The sequence below is a fragment of the Ciconia boyciana genome, chromosome 16 (assembly GCF_034638445.1).
Source record: "Ciconia boyciana chromosome 16, ASM3463844v1, whole genome shotgun sequence".
Lineage (NCBI taxonomy): Eukaryota > Metazoa > Chordata > Aves > Ciconiiformes > Ciconiidae > Ciconia > Ciconia boyciana.
The window spans coordinates 10,796,326-10,818,192 of record NC_132949.1 but is presented as its reverse complement, the minus strand read 5'-3'; the positions used below and the strand labels follow the sequence as shown (position 1 = coordinate 10,818,192).

General features: G+C 50.6%; 1 protein-coding gene across 1 annotated transcript in view; it reads right to left on the bottom strand.

Moving 5' to 3' along the window:
* Positions 1-12,147: 12,147 nt before the first annotated feature.
* TRIM16 (tripartite motif containing 16) overlaps positions 12,148-21,867 on the bottom strand; it is a 74,913-nt gene continuing 65,193 nt past the window's right edge. Inside the window, 8 exon segments of the mRNA XM_072881521.1 lie at positions 12,148-12,415; positions 12,417-12,640; positions 12,643-12,776; positions 13,624-13,716; positions 14,833-14,864; positions 15,390-15,475; positions 16,123-16,195; positions 16,303-16,388. Of these exon segments, the coding sequence (XP_072737622.1) occupies positions 12,298-12,415; positions 12,417-12,640; positions 12,643-12,776; positions 13,624-13,716; positions 14,833-14,864; positions 15,390-15,475; positions 16,123-16,195; positions 16,303-16,388 (846 nt within the window). The 3' untranslated portion in view covers positions 12,148-12,297.

Here is a 21,867-nt window from a genome sequence, read left to right as displayed (position 1 = left end):
CATCCTCTGTCCACTCCCCACACTGCAGTTTGATCAACTGTACCCAGTTACTGTTCCACCTTTTTTTATTCTTTTTTTTTCTAAGCTGTGCTTGTCTCCAACCACACATTCCTACATCTGCACAAAATGGTCCTGCTCTCAGCAAGTTCCCTCTGTACATGTGAACTAAACCAAGCCAGGACAAAGGCCTGCACATGAACTTGCAATCTATAGAGTTTGATTGTTTATGACATTCCTAACCACAGGTTTTGACCCATGCCAAGCAGCACCCTCCCGAACCGTGCCTGGGCATGGATCAGGGCAGAGCATGGGCCAGGAACTGTTTCCAGGCAGGAGTACGGGCAAGGTTTTATCAGGAGCACAGATACAGCCACCTGAGCCTCTGGAGTGGAAGAGTCTTAAAATCAGGGAGCTCACAGTCCACTGTGAATTTTGTATCTCTGGCAGCCCTCATACAGGTTTTGCAATCGAGACTAAAAGGGGATCAAGGCCAGCACCTTCTTGGGTGGCTGCAGGAACTTGTTCTCCGCCTCTGAGCTGCTGATGCATTTGAGTCCTGCCAGTCCCCGGGCGTAACCACACACCTTGCCCATATGTTGCTGCTGATATGTACCCATGTGCAAACTACATGGCAAGCAAGAGAGCGGCATGCATTACAAACGAGGTGAAAAAGAAACCAGAACCCACCACTGGATTCTTGTAGCCCTCTGCTAATTAGGTGAGACATGGTAAGACGAACCCCTGCTATCAGCCAAGCCAAGGGAATGTAAATATTTGCAGGTCTAGGTCACCAGATCCATTATTTACTGCTCTGTCATATGACTTAAGGTTTGACATAAGACTTGAGGTTTTGGGGGTTTTTGTTGGGTTTTTTCTTTTTGCTCTGAGCGTCCCTTGATTTCTTGCCAGCTAGGTAACTGCAAAAAGGGACGGCTGCCTTCAATATCCCACACATGCAAAACAATGATGTTACTGTGAACTTTGCCCATTAATTCCAGTTTACTGGGTGACACAAGGTGTTGGGTGCTATGAGCCAGAAAGGAACATGAGGCAGCACTCTCAGCCTCCTGTCCTGCAGACACCGGTGCCATGGCAGCCCGGTGCGGCCGTGCACGGCGAGTACTGTTTCCAGGGGGAGAAAGATACAGCCGCAGCAACAGGGACATCTGCTACAAAACCAGGCAGCTCCCACCCAAAATTTGGCCATGGGAGCCACAAACTCTCCTTTTCTCTGTTTCAGCAGGAACCTTCAATTTGCACATTTACACTGGACTCTGTCCACAGATTCCCATTCCCAATTCCTTTGCCAGAAAGTGGGGAAGGGAAATGGGTTTTTTGTATTTGAAGGGAATATTTCACATTCAAGGGGAAAAGCTGTATTAATCTACCCATATTCCCCAGCCCAGGTTTCAAAGCCTCCTGTCAGTCAGTATCAGGAGGTAATCAGTCAGTATCAGGGTAATATCTTTTCAAAGTTACTGATTAGATACAAGAATTTCAAAGGTTTATTTTCCCTCTCCCTAGTAATCTGGTTTTGCCCATTGCGGGGGATTACATCCATCTTGGTGCAGGCATTTTCCACTGAGCAGCCCCCCATTCCCCACTGCTGCCCATGACTTCAGGCTTCCCCAAACTGCAAAGGAGCTATGTATTGCTGAAGTCCTGCTCTCTGCTGTTCCCTTCTGCTTCAGCCCATCTCTGGAGATATAACGTCAATCATGGCTGGACCAGGAAGAAACAAGACCTCTGTAGCTGGTATATCACAGAGGTAAAGCCACCTACCTCTAACCCAGGTTCTGCAGTCTTACAGCAGCTTTGTGCAATCATCCAGCTTGGCCTGGGAGACTGTACGTAAAGAAAAACAGTGAAGGTCTCCCTCCTTTGGGGCAAGTTCTAAAAACATCAACTATTTTCCATTTTCACTGGAAATTCTGTATTTTCTTCCAAAATGCTAAAATGTACATTTCAGTTTCTGACGGGGGGCGGGGAGCTGACATTTCCTGCAAGACTTTCGTTTCCAGAGATGTGGTTTGCCCCTGAAAAAAGAGCTTCAATTTAAAACTTCCCACTGGTGCAGCCCCTGACACCCTCTGCTCCCCACCTGCAGGAGCTTGAGGCTGCAGCTTGGCTCAGTGTGAGTGGATTGAGCTCTTCTGCCACCAGGGACAGGAAGGGAGGGGAGAAGGAGGCAGCAGCCACCGAGTGGAAGGGATGGAGTGGGAGACCAAAAAGGATCATCTTTGAAACTCTTTGTGCTCTGCTTGATCTTTTCCATGGGTAAGAGGGGCAGATATTTGTTTGGCTGCATTTGGTTTGTGTGGTTTCACATCAGGAGTGGGGATGCTGGAGTGCCCTTCCAGTATCCCCCATGCTCAGAGCAGCTCATTGTGGGGGCTTTTGTACTCAGAAAATACCCCAAATCTCAAAGGAAGATCCTCTCCAAATTCCCCCGCCACTGGCAGCTCTCTACAGGTTCACTGGCTGAACAAGCAGGACCCATCGCACCCCACCAATCTCCTGCAAATCCAGCTGGCCAGGGTGCACTATCGCCTGCTGTCCTTGGCATGCCAGGCACATTCTAGGGTCATCTTAGCGCTGTTCATACCAAACAACATAGACACACCGCCGAGACCACATTGGGCTTCCCAGCAAAGCTCTCCTGACCTGGGGAAATGCTGACAGATGCCCCAAACTACACGGGGTCCTTTGCAAACTCTCCCAGGGACTGCGCGACCCCCAGGCTCTGCACAGCCCTGCACTGCTGCCCCAGGGTGGGCTGCCCTCGGCCATGGCTTCCCTCGGGGCATCAAAGGGGTCACCCCAAACTGGAGACAGCTCAAAACAAGCTGCCACAAACACATAAAGCTGAGAGGGCACAGCAAGCGAAGGAGAGGAGGTGGGGGAGTTTAATTTTATATAGTCTGTAAGAAAGGAGATTAAATGGGGAGTGTGATAACACTATAAATACCTCCAGGGAAATACCATCAAAGGAGAAAGGGGATTATTCAAATGATCTGGAAATGGTAAAACAAGGAGTGCTGGGGCCTGAAGCTACAAATGGAAATATTTCAGGCAAGGCATTAAGAAAAACTGTCTTAGAAGCGAGAGTGATTAGGTGCAGAAATCGGCTATCCCAGCAACGAGTCAGGGCCTTATCAGAGGTATTTGAACATGGCATAAGCATAAGTCGGGAGGAGATGCGGATGTGACCCAGGTGAAGAAGAGGGGTCAGACTAGATGACCTAAAAAAGGCAGTTTGGAGCCCCCTCACCCGGGATGCTCCCGTCTCTGAGACCTCACCATCAGCCTTGGCTGCACTGCCTTGGAGCAGAGCACTCGCCTGCAAAGAGCTGCGGACCCAAAGGCACCCACATGTGCCAGAGCTGCTCATCCCAAATGTATGCATTAGCGCATTCCCAGGCACTCACCTTCCTCTTCCCGTCCCATCTTCCAGCCTTCCTCCATTTTTTTGCATTCATTTCCCTACCCTATGACCCAGGAAAACAAAGGCTGATGGAGCCATATGCTGACTTTTCTGATCCAGGATAAAATGCCATATAAAATATTCCAGCCAGCTCACCACTGTGTAACTTGGCAGAGTAGTGTAAGTAGCTAATGAGTAAAGCTGAAGTTGGCTGTGTAATTAAAAGTGATATATTTTTATATATAAATGATGAGTTTTCCATCCCCAAAGCTGATAAATTTCTCAGGCTAAATTTCTCAAGCTAAGAGCCTTTTGTGGCCACTTTTTTACACAGCACTATTTTTTTTCTCTGCTCCCCTCCAAAAAAAATGACCAGTTTTCCCATCTACTTAATGGGCTGTAAATACTTTTCTGCTAAGATGAAAAGTCCATTTGATTTGCATTAAATCTTCATCATTACGAGCTCTCAGCTGCAGCAAGGCCCGGATACTGACACAGAATACTGTATCTTTTTTCTGGAAACCTCCCCTTAAAGATCCCAAGGGGGAAGAAAAAACAAAAAAGGGGCAGTCAAATGGAGAATGAAAGCCCATGGCACTTCTCGGTATTGAGACACAAATACTTGCTCCTGGGGTCTCCTTCACAGCCTCGGTGCTGCTGGGCTGAGATGCTGCCTGGTCCCAGAGCATCTTTGCTGCAGGAGTCCCCCAGACAACAGCACTGAGAACCCAGCAGGATCAAGCCACGATGACTGGTGCAACAGGACCCCCAGGCCACGTGAAAGGTAGGGCTGTCACACAGTTGTTTCAACCCTTAGGAGCAGAGAGGACCAAGGAAAAAGGATCTACCACCCCAGGGTAGCCCAGTGGGGACATCCGGGGAGCTGCCGCCGCTGTGCTCCCCATCCCAACATGCTCTGCTTTATAGCAAACACCCAACACTCCGCTTCCTCCTCGCTCCTCATTTCTTCTTAATGACAGAGACTTTTGCATAGAAACAGGCTCATTGGTGAGTGTTCAGAATTCAGGCTTTCCTGGTACTTTTTTCTGACCCAGCTTTAATGCCTGAAGTGGAACTGGCCAGATTTGTTCACAACTTCCAACTCTTCTGAACCATTAAAATACATTTTTTTTCAGGCAAGATTGGGGTCTTTTCAAAATGCTTAATTTCATTAAAATCATCATGTGTTCCTGAATTCTTTTTACACACTTATAGAATAGTACAACATCTTCAGTTTATCCTCATGCCCTGGACAAACAAGGCAGACTAGAAACTCTCCGGCTCCCATCCCAGTTCCAACAGAGCCAAGGCTGTCCATGCTGCCAGTTAAGCGCTAGCTCAGCCTTGTCTAAGGCTAAACTCACCCACCATCCACTCAGGAGCACGAAGGACAAGCCTTGATCTGTGCTCCAGAGCTCTTTGGAGGAAAGACCCCGAAAGCACCCAACCTCCTGCACATGGTCCCTGTGGGCCCCAGACTGCAACGCTGTGTGCACAAACCAGCACCAGCACTTGGCTCTCCCCAGGATTTTGAGCTGCGGAGAGCCCAATGGTCCTGCTGTCGTGCTGCCATTGTCCTCACCCTGCTCACTCTGAACAGCCTCTAACTGCTGGTCCCACACCAGGATTTATGAGCTTACCCACACTGCCCTCATCGCTGCCTGCTCATCTTATCAGCTCCTTATCATCCCATTGCTGCTCTTCCTCAGCAGGTCTGGATGGGACTTCTGTCCACCCCCATGCGAGTGTAAAGCAAGGGGCATTCACCAGCTTCAGGGCAATATTTTCAGAGAGGTGTGACAAGGATGTGGTCTGGGTGTGGTTTATTAATGATCATTGGTACCTCGCTCTCCAATCCGGATTTGACCTCAAATACTCTAGAAAAACATTCAGCAAATGCCTTTATCCTCACACCTGCAAAGTACTTCATTCCCCGTATCTTGTCCCAGCATCCTACACAGATTGTCACCTGCAGGTCAGCGCTTTTTGATTGAGAGACATTAAAGTACCCTAAAAACCTTATCTCACATGCAGAAGAGCTGGGTCTGCCCTGAGCACCACCATGGAGCAGGATGGAAGGTCCTGCCTCTGCTGCAGCTGTGCCGCTTATCTAATATTGCTGCTTCTCACCTCTTTGTCTCAGTCCCACGTCCTGGAGGTGCTCAGCCTGCCACTGCTTCCTTCAGCATGAGAAGCCTTGGCATCAGGTTCAAGTCCTTTTATTATTTCTCACCGACTGCACAGGACCCATGCTGCTCTCCCAGGCAGAAGTGGGATTTGAAGCCCCCCACCCCTCTGCTCTTCACCCCAGCATGGATGATGCTGTTTGCAGGATAGCACAACTGTCTCCTTTGAGGCATCGGACTGTGCACAGGAGGGTTTCTCTGCCTTTTCATGGAAAACAAACAGGCCTTTAGCTCTGAAACCTCCAGAGAAACAAGTGCTCCCCTGCACAGTGATGCTCACCCTGCTCTCTGCAGGTAGGACTAGCGTGATGGACCCATGGCCCCAAGACCCTGCTCTGCTGTGCAAAGTGCCAGACCTTGCAAGGGCTTTCCAGCCCCAGCATGGTAGCAGAGGGTTATTACTGCCCTTTTATTAATAGGTAAGTTGGTTCTTCCCGAGGTTATACACAGCCTGAAGCAGGGACAAGCCCTCAGCAGCTGGGCATCCTTCTGGAGACAAACACAGACACTCACACCTGAGCCACCTCCGTGCCACCCCAGCAGACACAAGCCATCCCTGCGCGGGGCATGGCGGTTTGTCATACCGGGACACAGCACTTGGGCAGAGCCAGCCCTGCAGCACGGGGCAAGCAGAGCCCCAACGCGCACCGGTGGGCACAGCGACATCCCTGTCGCTGCCACATTCAGCCCCGTGGGCAGAGCTCAGCTATCACAGGGCGCTGCTCTCTGCGGCACTGACCTGCAGACAGCCTGCGAATGACAGGACCATTCACTCATGGTTTTTAAATCCCCATGTCCCTCTGCAACCCTTAGTGCCTTTTAGACAGCAAAACGCTGGGACAGCCCCAGCCCTCTCCCCACGCAGCAGCACGGTCACTGCCCCGCTCGGGGCTGCTGGCCCCAGACCATTCCCAGTGAGGAGCCAGCCCGGCGGCTGAGGTAACTCCGCAATTAGGACCAGGTGAAGTCAGAATTTCTGCTCCAGGCCCACCCTTTGGATATCCTGTTGGCCCCCCCGGGAAGGCGGCTCCATGCTCCCCAGGGCGTCCCCGCAGAGCCGCAGCCCAGTGCTTGCTTTCCTCTCAAAACTCCCCCTGCAAATCAAGAGGGCAACGCTGTCAGCAGCAGGAACATGTTTATTAAGTGACAACAAGCCTGTTCCCTTCCAGCTCCACTTTTGACTCCTTTCTTGCATCTATTTTTCAAGTTCATTAGCTTTCTCATTTCTCCTTTCAGTCTTCTCCTCCCTCTTACAGTTCCACTGTCCAGTGAAGAGACAGGCAGCAACAAGAAGCTGAGTCCCCCATTTACTGCTCACCCAGGAGGAGCAGCTGCTGCACGCTCATGGCACCGGCTCCTTCCAGCCCCATGCCGGAGAAGGGCTGGTTGAGTTTTGGTGTTAGCATCAGGCTTAGACCAGGCAGGGAAAAGGAAGGACGAATGAAATCACACCAGATGATGGCTGGTGTTTTCCTAACAAGGCCAATAACCCCACCAGGCCACAGCAGAGCTGCCCAACTGGGTCCCTGCTAAGGGCCAGACAACTGGACTTTGACCAGGTCTCAGACATAAGATTTTTAGCACCTGTCTCTGCCCTAGTCCCAGCCCAACCAAGTCCCCGTTCTCTGTTGTTCTGTCTACATGTGTCAGCTGGACACGATCCCCATCACTGATTGTCATTTCCGTCCAGAGCTCTCCTGGGATGTGCCTCTGCCTGAGTGTCAGTGCCCTTCCCAGGGCACTGCTGGACATGGATGCTATCATCAGAGAAAAAATATCGCCAGGGACAGTACAGACCTCAGTGCAAACGGCAGCTTTCACTGGGGATGGGATAAATGGGAGATACTTCGGAATCTATCCGTTGGAGGAATCCATCTGTCATCTGCACTGCAATGCTCCACAGGTACAAACTGTCAGCACAGGCATTGGTCCGAGGTAAGCCAGAAGACATTAAATTCATTGATCCTCCAGCCCATGCACAAGCTTATAGTCATGTTCATTAATAGTGTGTGCATTGCTGTCCTTTTGGCCCCTACATACCATGCTAGGTAGTAGCATCTCTTTTGAACAATATTCCGCCCGTATCAATCCCAGCTTAAGCTTCCCTGAAACACAAAAGAGGACAGAAGAAAGTTTATCACCAACAGCTACACGCAAGTCTGGAGAGAACAGTCCTGCCCAGCACCAAGGCTTTTGATCTGTCCTCTAACGCGGGAACGCACATGCAGGCTCTTGAGCTGCCCTTTCAGCTTCGTGTGCAGCTATCGTCACTTCAGCCTGTGATCCTGCTAGGTCTCACTAGCTATGGATTGACCTGCATCAGTGCTTGAAAGCTGCCTGTTTTGCCTTTTTGTTCTCACCAAATTACAGATGATTTAGTACATTTTGCTGGTTTTTGACAGTGATGAAGAGTAAGGTCTCGAACCAGAGTGCTCTCCATGAACATGGTGCTGAGCTCAGCACAAGGCTTGCACTCCAGCCAGAAACCCCGTCCTGATTGTCAGCTCTTCCCTTGCAATTGTATTCAGATATTATGTTCTTCTTTGCCTCTTCTCCTGCACAGGCAGCACATAAAGGCTTCTATGAGCTGTTGAACTATTGTCATGCTGTAAACCAAGAAAGGCCACACTGCAGTTGTAAATAACATGATCCCAATGAATAAGTAATCCATGTTATGAACAGGACCACAAGCGTTAGCTATTGCTTGATAAAGATAGTCTGTGATCACAGTACTGAAGAGCAGGCACAGGAGAAGACCAGCTATGAAGCCTGACCTCCTGCAAACCAGAGCCCAGCGAGTTGCCCTGAGCCCCTGCCTTGGAGAGACTCCACTGCTCTGCCAGGACCCACCAGCAGCACCAGCTCTGGAACCTCAGCACCTCAAACCCATCACAAGGGTGCAAGAGACTTCCACTCAGGAGCTTTCAGTCTCAGTCTAGTGCTCAAAGACAAAACAACATGAGCAGGGAGGTGAGGTGGGCAGAGAAACCCTTTTCAGAAGCAGTTGATGCTCACCCTGGAAGGGGCTAACAGGCGAGTCCTTGGGCTGCCAGCACAGCATCCCCTCCCAGCCTTGGGTGCACGTACGCTCCCACCGAGGTTATTTGTTGTCTCTGCCATAAAAGAATTTCAATCAAGCTGGGACAGTAAATTCTAGTTTAAATTAAACAACCCCATTTACTCACAATGAAGGCTGTTCACAACCGAAACCCTGTCTCGGACAAGTAGTGCTTCAGAGCAGAGATTTGGCTTATAGCGTTTAAAGCAGCTGTCTTCATAAAAGCTAATAAAATACAGTTGGATAATTAAAACCTTTAATTAAAAATGCAAAGTCCAAATAGTTTCATATTAACAAGGAAACTTGTTTTGACATCTGAAATTGCTGCACAAGCTAAATTCCCATGTATTCTCTCCAGGCTATTTAGAGTTTGCTGCGTAGCTGGAAATGTCTCCTAACTCAGTCCAATCACCATGTGTTGCTGGGGACGTGCACCAAAAATTGATGCTGCTTGTTTTACAACTTCACTTTTAATTATCACAGTCTGAGGCAGCAGTGGGCTTATTTGCATGCCAATCCCTGAATGCAGCCTGGGGATGGAGCAGCTTGGCACTCTGGGGATAAAATACATAACTCCCAGGCATGGGCTGCCAAGCTAAAATGAGAGCTGAGCAGAGCAGGAGAGCCAGCTTTGGGTGGAGGTTTCTCCAGCTTTGTCCTTAGCTGTGGCACTGGGGCATGGGGCTATGCAGTGCCACCACCGTGATCCCTGCCTGTGGCTGGGAGCACCCACTACATGGGTGCTGGGAAGTGGATTTTGGTGCAGCTATGCTGGGGATGAAAGGGGAGCAGGACTGAGCCTGGATACAGGAGCTGTTTTTGCAGTCGAATGTGGGAGTTGGGTTCATGGCTGGTGCCACCTCTGCAACAGCTCAAAATGAGCAAGTGTTGTCACCGTTTCTCCTTTCTGTCCATGCCAGGGTGAACTGGAAGCACATCTCTCCTACATGAAATCTTATTTCTGGCAGGACAAGTGGGGGCATGGACACAGCCAGGGACATTCCAGGTGTGGGCGCAGCATGCTGCCAGGAGAAAGGAAACTTCAGCCTGCAAAGAGAGGAGAAGCAATGCTCTACCCCATCCCTGGGATTGCTGGAGACTCACTGAAGCCCCAGCGCTTCTCATATCCTCATTTCAAAGCCCCCTGAGGCCACACAGCCAGTGGGAAGCCTCTGCTTCAGCCACGCTGTCCCTTTTGGACCCTCTACAGTATCAGATCCTCTTCTGCCAGGGCTGATGCATGGGTGCGATTTACAGCCTCTTCGCTCTAGTTAGTGTCTTGGAACAAAATACTGTTGTAACGAGTACCGGTGAAATGGCAGTAAATCTGTCAGTGCACCCTTAGGATTACAGATCCATAAGGCTTAAAACCAACAGGGACTGATTTAATTGTGTAATTTGACATTTCTCATAACACAGACCAAAGAGCCTCTGAAAGCACCAGCTGTTACATACCCATCACCAAAGCAACTTTTCTTTTAGCTACACATCCACTCATTTAGCGGCCTTTGGACCGCCCCGGACCTGCTAAGGGCACTTGGTTGTTACTGCCCTCACTATGGAAATGGGCATCTCCTGTCCAGATGCCACTGTTTAGCTTCACCGCTGAGACACTGGATCTTGTTGGACCATTTTATGAAACACTAACTCTTGACTTATTGGGTCATAAGAAAGCAGATTTCTTTTTCCATTTCACATATTTTTATAGAGGTTAAATGAGAATAAACTTAAAACATTTTAATTTCAACAGCCAATGGCTTTGGTTTGGCCTTGTTCAATGTTTTATTTGTTTTTTTCTCCCCAGGAAAACTTTCAAAAATTAAAATCTGGCTTCTGGCCAACCCTTTGGTGAGCAGTAGAAGAACCGTGTGCAGATTCCCATGCCTTGTTGCCTTTTCTTTTCCTCCACCCTACCTTGCTACTTCTGTTTTTGTTTTGTACAGAGAGCACAATAAACTTTTATCTGTCACAGCCCCAAGGCTGAAAGTACCTGGGATAAAGGCAGTAACGCGGTGCTAACACTGCATTTGGCCCAGTGCTGACCAGGCACCCTGAGACCTAGATGCATTCCTCTGCTAGGTAACCGCTGGCAAATGGTTTCCCCAATCCCTGCCTCAGTTTCCCCACTTGCAGAATGGGGCGATGATCGACTCACCTCCTCTGCAAAGTGCTTTGTAAAATCTTCTTTCTCTTTTTCTTCTGGCTCTGCTGACTTCTGGAGGGTGGAAATTTTTAGTTTCTCAGCCATCCCCGCAGCTCCACCAGTCTGCTGCCTGCAGCTTGGCCCAGCCTGCTGAAGAGCAACGGTGTGTGCAGGGAATTTTCTGTGCTTCCCACCCATTTGTTCCCTGGCCCTGGGCGCAAGGTGGCTGCAAAGGTCACTTTGGGTCCCCAAAGGTCACTCTGCAGAGTGCACAGCTAAATTAGCCCATGATGGGACCCTCTCAGAGCAGTCCCCTCCGCTACTGTGGGGCTCCGAAAGCCGCACCCAAGAGCGAGTCACCAAGGGGGAGGGGAGCGTGGACGGGGCGCAGGGGTGCTGGGGCAGGTAAGACATCACCCAACACGAGAGCACCCCTCAGTCACCCACCTTTAACACGGGACCTCTGCGGGGTCCCACGGCAGCGAGCGAGGAGGACACGGCGGCAGGGCTGGGAGGCCGGGGGACAGGGAAGGGGAGCCCAGCGGGGCGTGCGGGTGCTGGGGGCCGCAGGGCCCGGTCCCTGCCACCGCTGCCCCGGGAGGAGGGCGAGGAGGAGGAGGGCGAGGAAGGCAGCGGAGCCAGCGGCGGGCCGAGAGCACCCTCCTGCGGGCTGCGGCTGAGCTGCTGCTGCTCTGCTGGGGAATGCACTTCCCTCCCAGCACGGAGCCCCTTCGCTGCCTCCTCCTGCTGTTTTCACGCTCCTGCAGGCTCTGCTGCTCCCGGCTCACCACCAGCGCCTCCCACCGCTTCCCCAGTTACCTCTGGAGAAGGAAGGAGGTTTGGGGCTGTTCCTGGGGGACGCGGCACGGGCTCTCTCCTGCCCAAAGCAATGCCCGCATCAGCCCAACCCATAGCTCTTTGCTCTTGGTGCAGACCTGGAGGTGGGAGGACCAAGAGGGACCTTTCACTGCCCCAGTGCCACCCTGGTCCTGAAGCCAGCTGGGAACTGAGCTGGGGGCTGAGACCTTTTATCCAGGCACAGCAGGGAAAATGGCAACGCAACCCTGGTCTGCCTGGCTTCTGTCTGCTCGCTTACACTGGCTTGGTAGGACCAACATGTCGGGGCAGTGACGCAACACCACCCTTGGGGGGGGAGGAATTAAAAAAAAAGGCTTTGACTCATACTAAACAGAGTATTAATGGATATACTGCTGGGAACAATCTGCACTGACCCCTGGACAAGCAACTGCATGAACTGTCAAGCCTTGTCCACCTCTAAAATATGGGATGCTCAGAACCACATTTGATTACAAGAGTCTTTATTGAAACATCTCTCCCTTCTTCACCCAGCTGGCATCACACCAAAAGCACTGGCATCACACCATAACCTAACCACTGGACAGTTCTTCTGACTCAGATGCTTTCAAGGGAGCTGCTCCTGAAAGGAAGGCAAGGAGGCTGGGATCTTCTCAGCGTCTTCCCCCAGTCACATTATCCTGACAGTTTCTTTCTTTAAAAGCCAAAAGTCAAGGTAGAGGGGCTCAACAAAATCATACTCAAACTGGTGCATCAAGGTCACATCATCATAGGTGACCCCATAAAAGGGTCCTGCTGGGGTAGTTCGGGTAGACCCCTATCCTACCAAACACATCCATTTTGAGGGGCATCTCCACATCACTGTGCCATGCAGAAAACCCTTTCCCATTCCGCAGGATGCTCCAGGAGAAGTTGTTCGCCGAGGTGCAGCTGTTGCTTTCTGAACCTGTTGCCTGGTCAATGCTTCTGTACATCATGCCAAGGTAAATGTCAGCCCCAGATATCTCGATATCTCAACCTCAGAATAGTAGAAGCTCAAGTACAAACTCTTGTCAGACATCACTTGGCATCTGTGTTCAAATCCTTTGGGATGATCTGGGTACAGCTGTTCCCATGGAGCAGTGTTGGTCACTTTGTCGTTGTCTCTGTCTCTGCATCACATGCTAAGGGACACAGAAAAATAGAAAACAGTGTTTTTGAAACATAAGAAAAGCCTTTTTTACTGTAAAGGTGATCAACCATTGGAAGAGGTTGCCCAGAGAGGTTGTAGAGTTTCCATCCTTGGAAATATTCAAACCCAACTGGACATGGCCCTGAGCAGCCTGCCCCAGTTGACCCTTCTCTGAGCAGGGGGGCTGGACTCAAAACCCTGCCAACCACAGCAAATCTGTGAAATGGTTTACAGGACTCATCCAGGAGCATGCTCCATCCTGATTACCCAACATATGAGCTTTGTATTTAAAGTTTGCACATAACCACAGGAGCATTTTCTGTGACTGACGGAAGCTACAGTCATGCTAGGCTTCAGCCACGCACAATAAAAGTAATTAACATGTGAAAAATCAAAGGCAAACTATGCAAGACACTCAAGAAAATTAACCTGAATTGATTTTTCAAGTGGATTAAGATAAGCCCCATTAAACTTCTTTGTACCATTTTTAGCAGAATTAAAATAACCGTGACTCAGTTTAGTTCTTCTTAAATGAATGAAAGTAAACTTAATTCCTTGTAAGGGTCTCCTACCAAGAAGTTTAATCCATAAACCTTTATTTAATTTGGATTTTCTTTCCTAAGTGTCCTTATGAGTGTAAGCCAGTCCCTAAGGCGCTCTCTGCTGTCAGTGGAAGGAGACAGAGCATCTGCACCACTGCTGAAGGAGGTATGTGTCCAAGACAGGTGAGATGGATTTCACTCTGTATCTCCAGAAATCTCTTACCAAACTCCACCTCCCCCTAAAAGGCAGGTCAGTATTAAAACCATCAAACCCAGGACTTACACTTGAGGAAATCACTCCTTGTCTTTGGTTGGGGGGCAGAGATGTGTTGGGGTGGTCCAACTGCAGGCACCATCATTTTGATCAAGCAGATCTCTTCAGCAATAAAAGGAAAGAAAGAAGTGATTGCTGCCCCAGCACTAACCATGGGCTGTGGTACCTGGGGCTCGCACGCCATGGAGACAGGGGCAATGGTCCCCAGCTGTGCAGGACCAGCTCCTCACATTGACCGGAGGATGAGGACCTGCCAGCCAGTGCTGCAGAGGTTTCATCCAAGCAGGGGATTTTGTGAGCACATGCAGCTGATTCCAGTTTCACGCTGGGCCAACCCCACATCGGCCTCTCAGCACTTCGGGACACAACCTGGGGTTCGGGGTGCTCCGCACAGCACCCCGTGCTACCTCCAGCCCATGACCACATACAACAACAAGGGACAGAGATCAGAAAGGACTCCCTGACCAGGATCTGCAAGCAGTTCATGCAGAACCAGACAAGAAGTGAGGGGCTGCGTGTCCCCCTGTGATCAGACACACTCTCTTGCCGCCTAGAGGCATTCGAGCTGTTTTGCAGGGCTGCCTCAATGGCCATTTTTATAATAAATTATTCCTGCCTGAAAACCGGAGAGAGGCCGGTTCAACACCCAAACGCGCTGCAGCCCTGGTGCTTGAGCCCCTGTCTCTGCTGACATTTGGGGTGCAAAGCACTTTTCGAGATTGACCCCAGCCAGCACAAGCCCTTCTCTTCATCGCTGCTGGCACCTGGTAGTTTTTCCTTTGCTGAGGATACTGGGCTGATATGTATAAACCGGTGGAATTTATGAGGCTCAGCCACATTACCTTGTGTGGGTACAAATTCGGCCAGTTTATATATTGCTGCTCATGAGATTTCTATGGGGGACTTAAAAGGAGCCGGGATAGGGACACCGATAAAGCTCAGGCTTTCCACATGCTAAATCATTGCTGGCTGACTGCTACTGTTTATCATTTTAAAGAAAGACCAGGACAAAGCCAAAGGAGGGAGGTAGAAACCCCTGGTCTTTCTTGCCCTCTGCTCTCGGGTGGTGTTGGAGTGAGACTCAGCATCCCTCCTGGTCTGGGGAATCCCTCCCTTCTCCCTTTGATCATCCCGCAACCTGCTAACGCCTCATCACAACCTGCCACTAAAGCCAGGCAAGAAACAGCGCTGTCAGCTCTGAAAACATCTTGTAATCACCAGCGTTCTCCCATTCCCGGTCACAATGAGACCTGAAATTTTTCACCAGAAGATAAAGCAGAGTTAGCTCCCGGCCTGACCCCGGTCTCGGGGGACTCACCGGGATGGTGGGTTCATGCATCTTGTCTTGAGTGAGATGAGCAGGGAGTTTGGTCTCTGTTGTTCACACTGTGAGTTCATGCCCTTTTTATCTGGCTGTTTCTCATTCTCTCTACATCTGACAAGAAAGTCCTTCCTGGGTTTGAAACGTTCTTAAGGGAAGTTTTATCAGGACATGTGAAAAGTTCCAGTTTCAGCAAATCAAAAAAATTCAAGAAGTTCCTGGCCTGTTGTGCTTGCTGTCACAGCAGCCATGTAATGTTGCAAATCTGAAGCAATGATCTTATCGCAGAGAAAGGGCAGTACAGTGGGCTCTAGCCTGGCTCACATGCAATTTTCTGGGCCTTTGCTTTTTCCACTTGGTGATAGCACAGAGCTGTTCATAAGCAAGCACATGCCCTCAGGTGCAGCTTTGCAAAAATAAGTACAAGCAGATATCAGGCTCCATGATGACCCACCTGCTTTGAGACAGTTTGTCCTTCAGCTCGATGTAAATGCTGGGAAGAGCATCCACCCTGGAGCTCTTCCTGAATTCACAGCACTCCTAGCCACAAAATAAACAAAAAGATTCACCTGTTTTAGGCTACGATACTGCCTGTTGGAGGCATTTTGCTGGTGGGTATGGCACCCTGCAGTGGTCAGGGCAGGCACTGCTCTCCCACCTTCACATCCCTCCAGCTACTGTAATGGGACACATCTCAAACTACCCGACTTTTAAGAGGCACTTGGTGTGAGCAGGCATCTTCTCCAGTTTGAGCTTATTCTTAATAAGGGCTCACTTGTGCTCTAAGTGGATTTTTATCCTTTCATAGCCATGCTCTCCTCCTCCAGAAAGGCCACTACCTCCTGCTGGGCTGTCCCCACTGCCACCAGCAGCAGCCTAAACCCTCCCATGCGGCTTTCCACATCTGAGATAGACGCCTGTGGGACAGAAGTCACCCACTGCACTGTCCTTCAAGTCGTCTCCTGCTGCCATTGATCCCTCTCCACCCCAGGGCACCTCCCCTGCAAACACTGGCAAATCCAGCACCTTTTTGGAAATGGAAAACTCAACAGCACAGAGGCAGTTTTGGCTGCAGTAGCTTTGAAACAAGGGACTGAGGCCGTTTGTCGAGGAGGTTTGTTACAAAGCTGGTCACACTAGGCAGGCACTGTGACTATTTTGGTCCTTATACTTCCACTGTGGCTCACACTTTGCTGAAGATGACAAGTGATGTTGTTAGGAGCTCTGCCTGTGGTTCTGTCAATGCCCCCCAGGAGCCACCTGATAGAAATTGGGCAGAATTGTGACTATCATCATTTTACAGGGAGACAGATCATCTGTGGCACCAACAGCAAGATGGGAGCAAACCCAGCTCTGTTCTGCCTTACCGTGTGCTATTCTGTAGTTTGAGAATTGCTTTCTCAAGAGACTTCAGCTTCCAGTCATACTCCAGGTGGGTCTGAAGAAGGTCATTCTGTGAACAAACCAGAGAGTCATCATTGACCCACCTTCTCTGGGGTCAGAAAACCAAGGAGAGGAAACTCTCTGATCCCTGTGGTAGGTGTTGGATGCCTGGAGCTGGAGTGGAGTCCTCTCCAGCAGAAAGGACCAGGTCACCATCAACTTGGATGACTGCACCTTTTTAACAGCACCAAAACTCATCACCCCATATTGTCCAGCTTTACTTTCTTCTCTCAAAGCTTGAGAAAGTTCTCTGCCAGCACAGGAAATAAAACATTTGTTAATAAGTGAACACAGGCAGTGTGCCCATAAGAATGCAATTCTGCCATCCATGATTTTAAAAAGTGCTGGAAGAGGAGGATAAAACAGCCACCCCATCCAGGATTTCACCTGGAGGGAGGGATTCAGACCCTCCTTCCAGCCTGAAAACAGGAGGGGGGTGGAAGAAGAGCTGCCAAGCAGTCAGTGCCCAGCCTCAGGGAACCGGTGCATGGTCCAGCCCTGCCAACTGCTCTAGAGCATCTCAGGCCAGGCACCTAAAACTGGGCAAGGAGGATCCCCGCTGGGGTAAGGTCACTGGGGTCTCTGAAGACCTGGACTCACACCTCAGGCTGTTTGACCCTCACACGTGAGCAGAGCTTTCCTGGAAGCTGGGGCGGCAGGCACAGCGTGGGATGCCCTTTGCACAGCACCAGCCACAACATCTGGTAAATGCACAGGACCAAAAGTTTTATTAAACTTCCCATGCCCACTCTGGCAACGACCACTTGGTTTGGAAGCAGAGCCCTCCTCCTCCCAGGGCAAGAAAGTAAATCCATACAGAGAAAGGACGAAGAGCATTGTTTTTCAAACCTCACTCTTTCTCACTTACATATCAATGTTGCTTCTAGGGTTACACCTGAAAATATTTACTCTTCACTTACCCAGGCTGTTCACTCATGACCAGGTTTCTGGTTATAGAGTTAAGTGCTCTAACCCACAGGTTGGCAGCTCGGTGCCCTCGGAGGGGCTGCAGGTCCAGCGGCTCCACAGCTCGCTGCTCCCCAGGGCAGCCTGGCGATGCTCTGGGCAGGCGAGGCAGGGCGTCACCACTGCCGCCTCCTTGGCCAAGCAGCAATCACAGTCAATCTCATCCTTTTTGCTCTCCTGAGCACTGGCTGCTTTCTGAGAGCTGTTCAAAACCAGCCTGCACAGGGCAAATCTGGGTGCACTATCTGCTTCGCCTTCCCCACCGACGATGTCCTCCGGGCCAGCTTTGTCCCCAGGGAAGGTGCTGCCCTCATGGCCCCACGCCGCAGGGACGGGACCCTCCGGCCACAGCTTTGGAGGCAGCTCTCCTGAGACAGGCATTTCCTAACCTCTCCCCAAAGCCTGGCAAGCTGGTGCTGTAGTCCTGGAGGCCAGGAAGGAAAGCAGAGCCACACCTGAGCTCCCCCAGCAACACTGCGGCTTAACTCTTTCTGTCCTCGCCACAGCAGGGCAGCTCTGCGAGGAATCTGCCTGCTTGGCCCCATCTGCCCCCCAAGCCATCTCAGCCTTCCCACTTCCACCTCCATCACTCTCTGTGCTTCTACCTGCAGCAGCTGGAGCATTTTTCTCCTGTTTTAACCTCACACAGAAAGTAGGAAACATAAGGGAATGGCGGCTGGAAAGTACCAAAATGGGAAAAAATAACCTCTCTTTCCTGTTGTTTCTTGCTGACATGATGTTTGGCAAAAGTTCATTTTGGCAAAAGTTCAGTTTTCAAGCAGTTTTTAAGCAAAGTTCATTCCAGCTTTGCAAAAAATAATTTTACCAGTATTAGTTTTCACCCATTACTCAGAGCAGCACGCGTGGACGGGGCTGGTCAAATGCCCTGATGTGCCCTACCTCCAGACAGCCCTGGGCCTGGGCATGGCCTCAGCAAATTCTGAGGAAGAAGGTGAGATTTGGCTTAATAATCACACTTAACACCTTTTTTTGACTTTTTAGACCTGGGCTGGTTGTAGCTGAAAGTGAGAAGCAGATGGTTTCAACTGCAGAAATAAATTACAGCCCACTCAGAGGATGCTTTTCTGCATAAATTGTTGTGAAAATTTCTGTCTCCTTTTTTTAGAGCCAAGTCCTTCCATCGCCCAGGGCACCCCAACATGATCCCACACAGTGATGCTTTTCGTTTCCTATCCCGTGCTCAAATCATCAACCCGTCCCGAGCAGAGACTTGCTGCCCAGCTGAATTTCTCCAGCAATCATTTATTCTCTCAGAAAGCCAAAGCCGAGCAAAACTGGTTCTTCTGCAAGCTCACGTAGCTAGGGAAGAGAGAAAAACATGCTGATAAGCATCTCTGATGGCTTTGGGATAAATTTATATCTTATATTTTCCCTAAGACAAAATATTTCGGTTATTTTCTCTCCTCAGCAATTGTACATTAAAATGAAAGTTAATGAGATGAGGATTAAATACCCTCAGGATGGGGAAATAAACCTTGACTTTTGGCAAGATTTGAGAGGTTTTTTACAAAATAAAGTCATGTGAACAGCAGTGTAAATGGTTCAGCATGAGATTTCCCACAGCACTTTTTATCTTAAAGCATATTTTACGTGCGAGGACAGAGAAGCACTTACCCGTCTCCGTCCTGTGATGTGACATGACTGAGCCCTGAAGCCACCGGACATCCCATAGCAGTGTTAGGATGTTTTACTGTGACCAGGCTAGAACGAGGGACCAGCACTCTCACATGGGGCAGGAGCGGGTGCCCTGGGTGGGTGCCAGTGTGCCCAGCCCCAGGGCACCTCCGCCTGTGGGTGCCGTGCTCTGTGCCAGTGATCATAGGGACAAGACCACTCAGGACACAGGGCAGGTCTGAGTCGTGGTCCCCTCTGTCCTCGATGATACTTTGGCATGTGCAGAGCTTCCCCGCCTCATCCTACAGCAACGGCCTGAGTTTGGGTAATTTTGGGTGCTCGAGACCAGCCTGTTCAATGCTAGAGGGGTGATAAAGTGATAACAGCCCTGCATGCCAAAAGCTGGGCTCCTATCACGACGTAGGAGAAACACAATGAAATGAAAAAATTTAAACTACCAGGGAGGGGAATGTACAGCGGGCAATGCTAAGGTTAGCCAGTGTCACCTGTCACCTCCAGAGGTTACCACTGTGACCCCAAGGAGCCTCCTCCAGCTCCTGGGTTCAGTGCAGCATCGGGATACGGAGCCACAGTTACCAACCCTGTGTCTGGGGCACCATCAGCGCCCTGCAGCTCCCAATGCTCTTGTGTATCGAGGCCGATGGCAAGAACGCTAGGCCAGGATATAAGTTGACATTAATAAGCATTATTCACCAGCAGACATTAAAAATTACTTATTTTAACAGGACAACTCACTGACCTGAGATAACGTTTGGAGAGCAGACCATAAGCTCCGACCAGAAGCAGAATAAGGGGGAGAGCAACAAACCCAGGGAGCCGCTGCTCCCCGTTCCCCCCTCTCCTCCCCATCCAGCAAGGACGCACAGCACCGAACCCCCTTGCAGAGCTGCCATCCCAGAGGTGGACCCTGAACGGAGGACACGTCTCCACGATGATGCAGCAGCTCCTTATTTCCACTAGCACGTTCACCACCCATCAAAACATGGTGCATTCAGCAGGAGGCTTGGATAATCATCCACTTCAAATTCCTTTTCCTGCTCCAGTTAGGATTAATTTCCAGCAGCTCTACCTGAAAATACCAGTCAGCATCAGCCTGCAGGGTCCCCCCCTCACCGGTGCTCACCTGAGTCACTGAGGCTCCCACAGAGGAACTGGGGGAAGATGCTGGTGTCTGTTTGGCCATGAACAGGGCAAGAAACAGTCCCGTTTGTCCCACATCCAAATTTCCCAACCCACTCAGCGCACTGTGTTACAGGTTTTCACACACTAGATGTCAGCAGAAGAATAAAAATAACGCAGAGAGGTGTCCGTGCACCGGCCTGAACCTGGCAGCGATTTCCACTGGGCCACTAAAACTCACACTTGTGCAACTTGACACCAATAAATCCATTTGCTGCAGCAATAACCAGACTGCACGGAGGGTGGCAGGGAAAAGCCACCCAGAAGAGACCTGGTGCCTCTCGGGGCACCTGTGCAAGTCCTGGACGGGGCAAGGTGCAAGTCCAGACTGACCCGTCCGTGTCAGCAAAACCCTGAGATACTCACAGACCAGCAAAACAGCATTTATTTTGCATGTACATTTTGGGAGGGGGGCTTGGTGGGGGATATGCTGCTGGCCCAGGGCCCAGCTTCTCCAGTACAGCCGATTTACACGCCCAGCACTGCTCCCCGCCTTCTCCTGCAGACACCCCTTTGAAGCCAGGGATTAGGCCACATGGCCCACAGGTAGGACCTGCCCCTTGCTCCACCAGCAGAAGAACAAACTACAGTATAAAACACCTTTCTGTATACCAGGAGAAACGGTCCCGTGCTATCAGCTTTTCTATCTTTATAGTTGTAGCAATAAAATCAGACTGCAGCCCTTGCAGTGGAGGGGATTGAACCTGTGTGATGACTGGCCCCAAGGCTTTACCTGCCCTTCCTGAGCTGCTGTCTTACCCTCTCCCAGCAGCTTTTACCCACTTTTTGGACAGGACTGACTGCTGAGAGGTTTGAGGTCTGTGCTGGCCTCTTTGTACAAGACCAGGAGAATGGATCACCAAGCCCTGGGAAAACCCCTGCCCTAAAATCTGTCCTCACACCCTACAGATTCAGCTGTGTACATTCATTGCTCTCTTCTTCTTTACTTTGGGCCACCTGCCCAGTCTGGGCAGCAAGCATCTTACAGCAAACCCTGCAACATCCTTGTGGGGTTCCTAAACCCAGAGGTGGCTTGCAGCCACGGGGTCCCCTTCAAGTTACACTGGTGCTTTCAGATTCCCAGTGCTTTGGGGCATTCATAGTTTTCCTTCTAGACCACACTCTTACCAATAGCAGCTAAACCAGCCAAAATAGCATTGCATGTAGGGTAGAGGCAGCCGTGCAAAGACAGAGCACCCCAACATCAAATTTGCTCTCCTCATTTGCCCCAAGCCACCTCCATCACTCTGGAAAACATGGGGCGCTACTCGCCCCCAAATTCCTCCTCCCAGCTAATGCTCTGGAGATGGATGGGCTCTGCGGGCTCTCCCACCGATACCTCTCCCAGGCAATCGGTCTCCCCTTTCCCAGGGTCTAGGATTTCAGACCCTCCCCATCCGAGCCCGAGGTGTCTCCCCACGCTGACCCTGCAGGACACAGTTCAAAGCCTCCAGCAGGAAAAACAGGAAAAGCCACCCTGGCTCTCTCCGTTGACATAGTTTCGGTCTAGTTCTTGGTGTCAAAGGAGGTATTCACCTCCGCCTCGACTCATGGGCCCTACGCGCTGCCTGGTCCCACTCGGCAGATGCCGGGAGGCCCCCGAGGGAGAACAACCACCGGCACGTTCAGGTGTGGCCACGTGTCAGGGAGCTGCTGAAATGTGCCATAAATCCCTTCTGGAGCAGGTT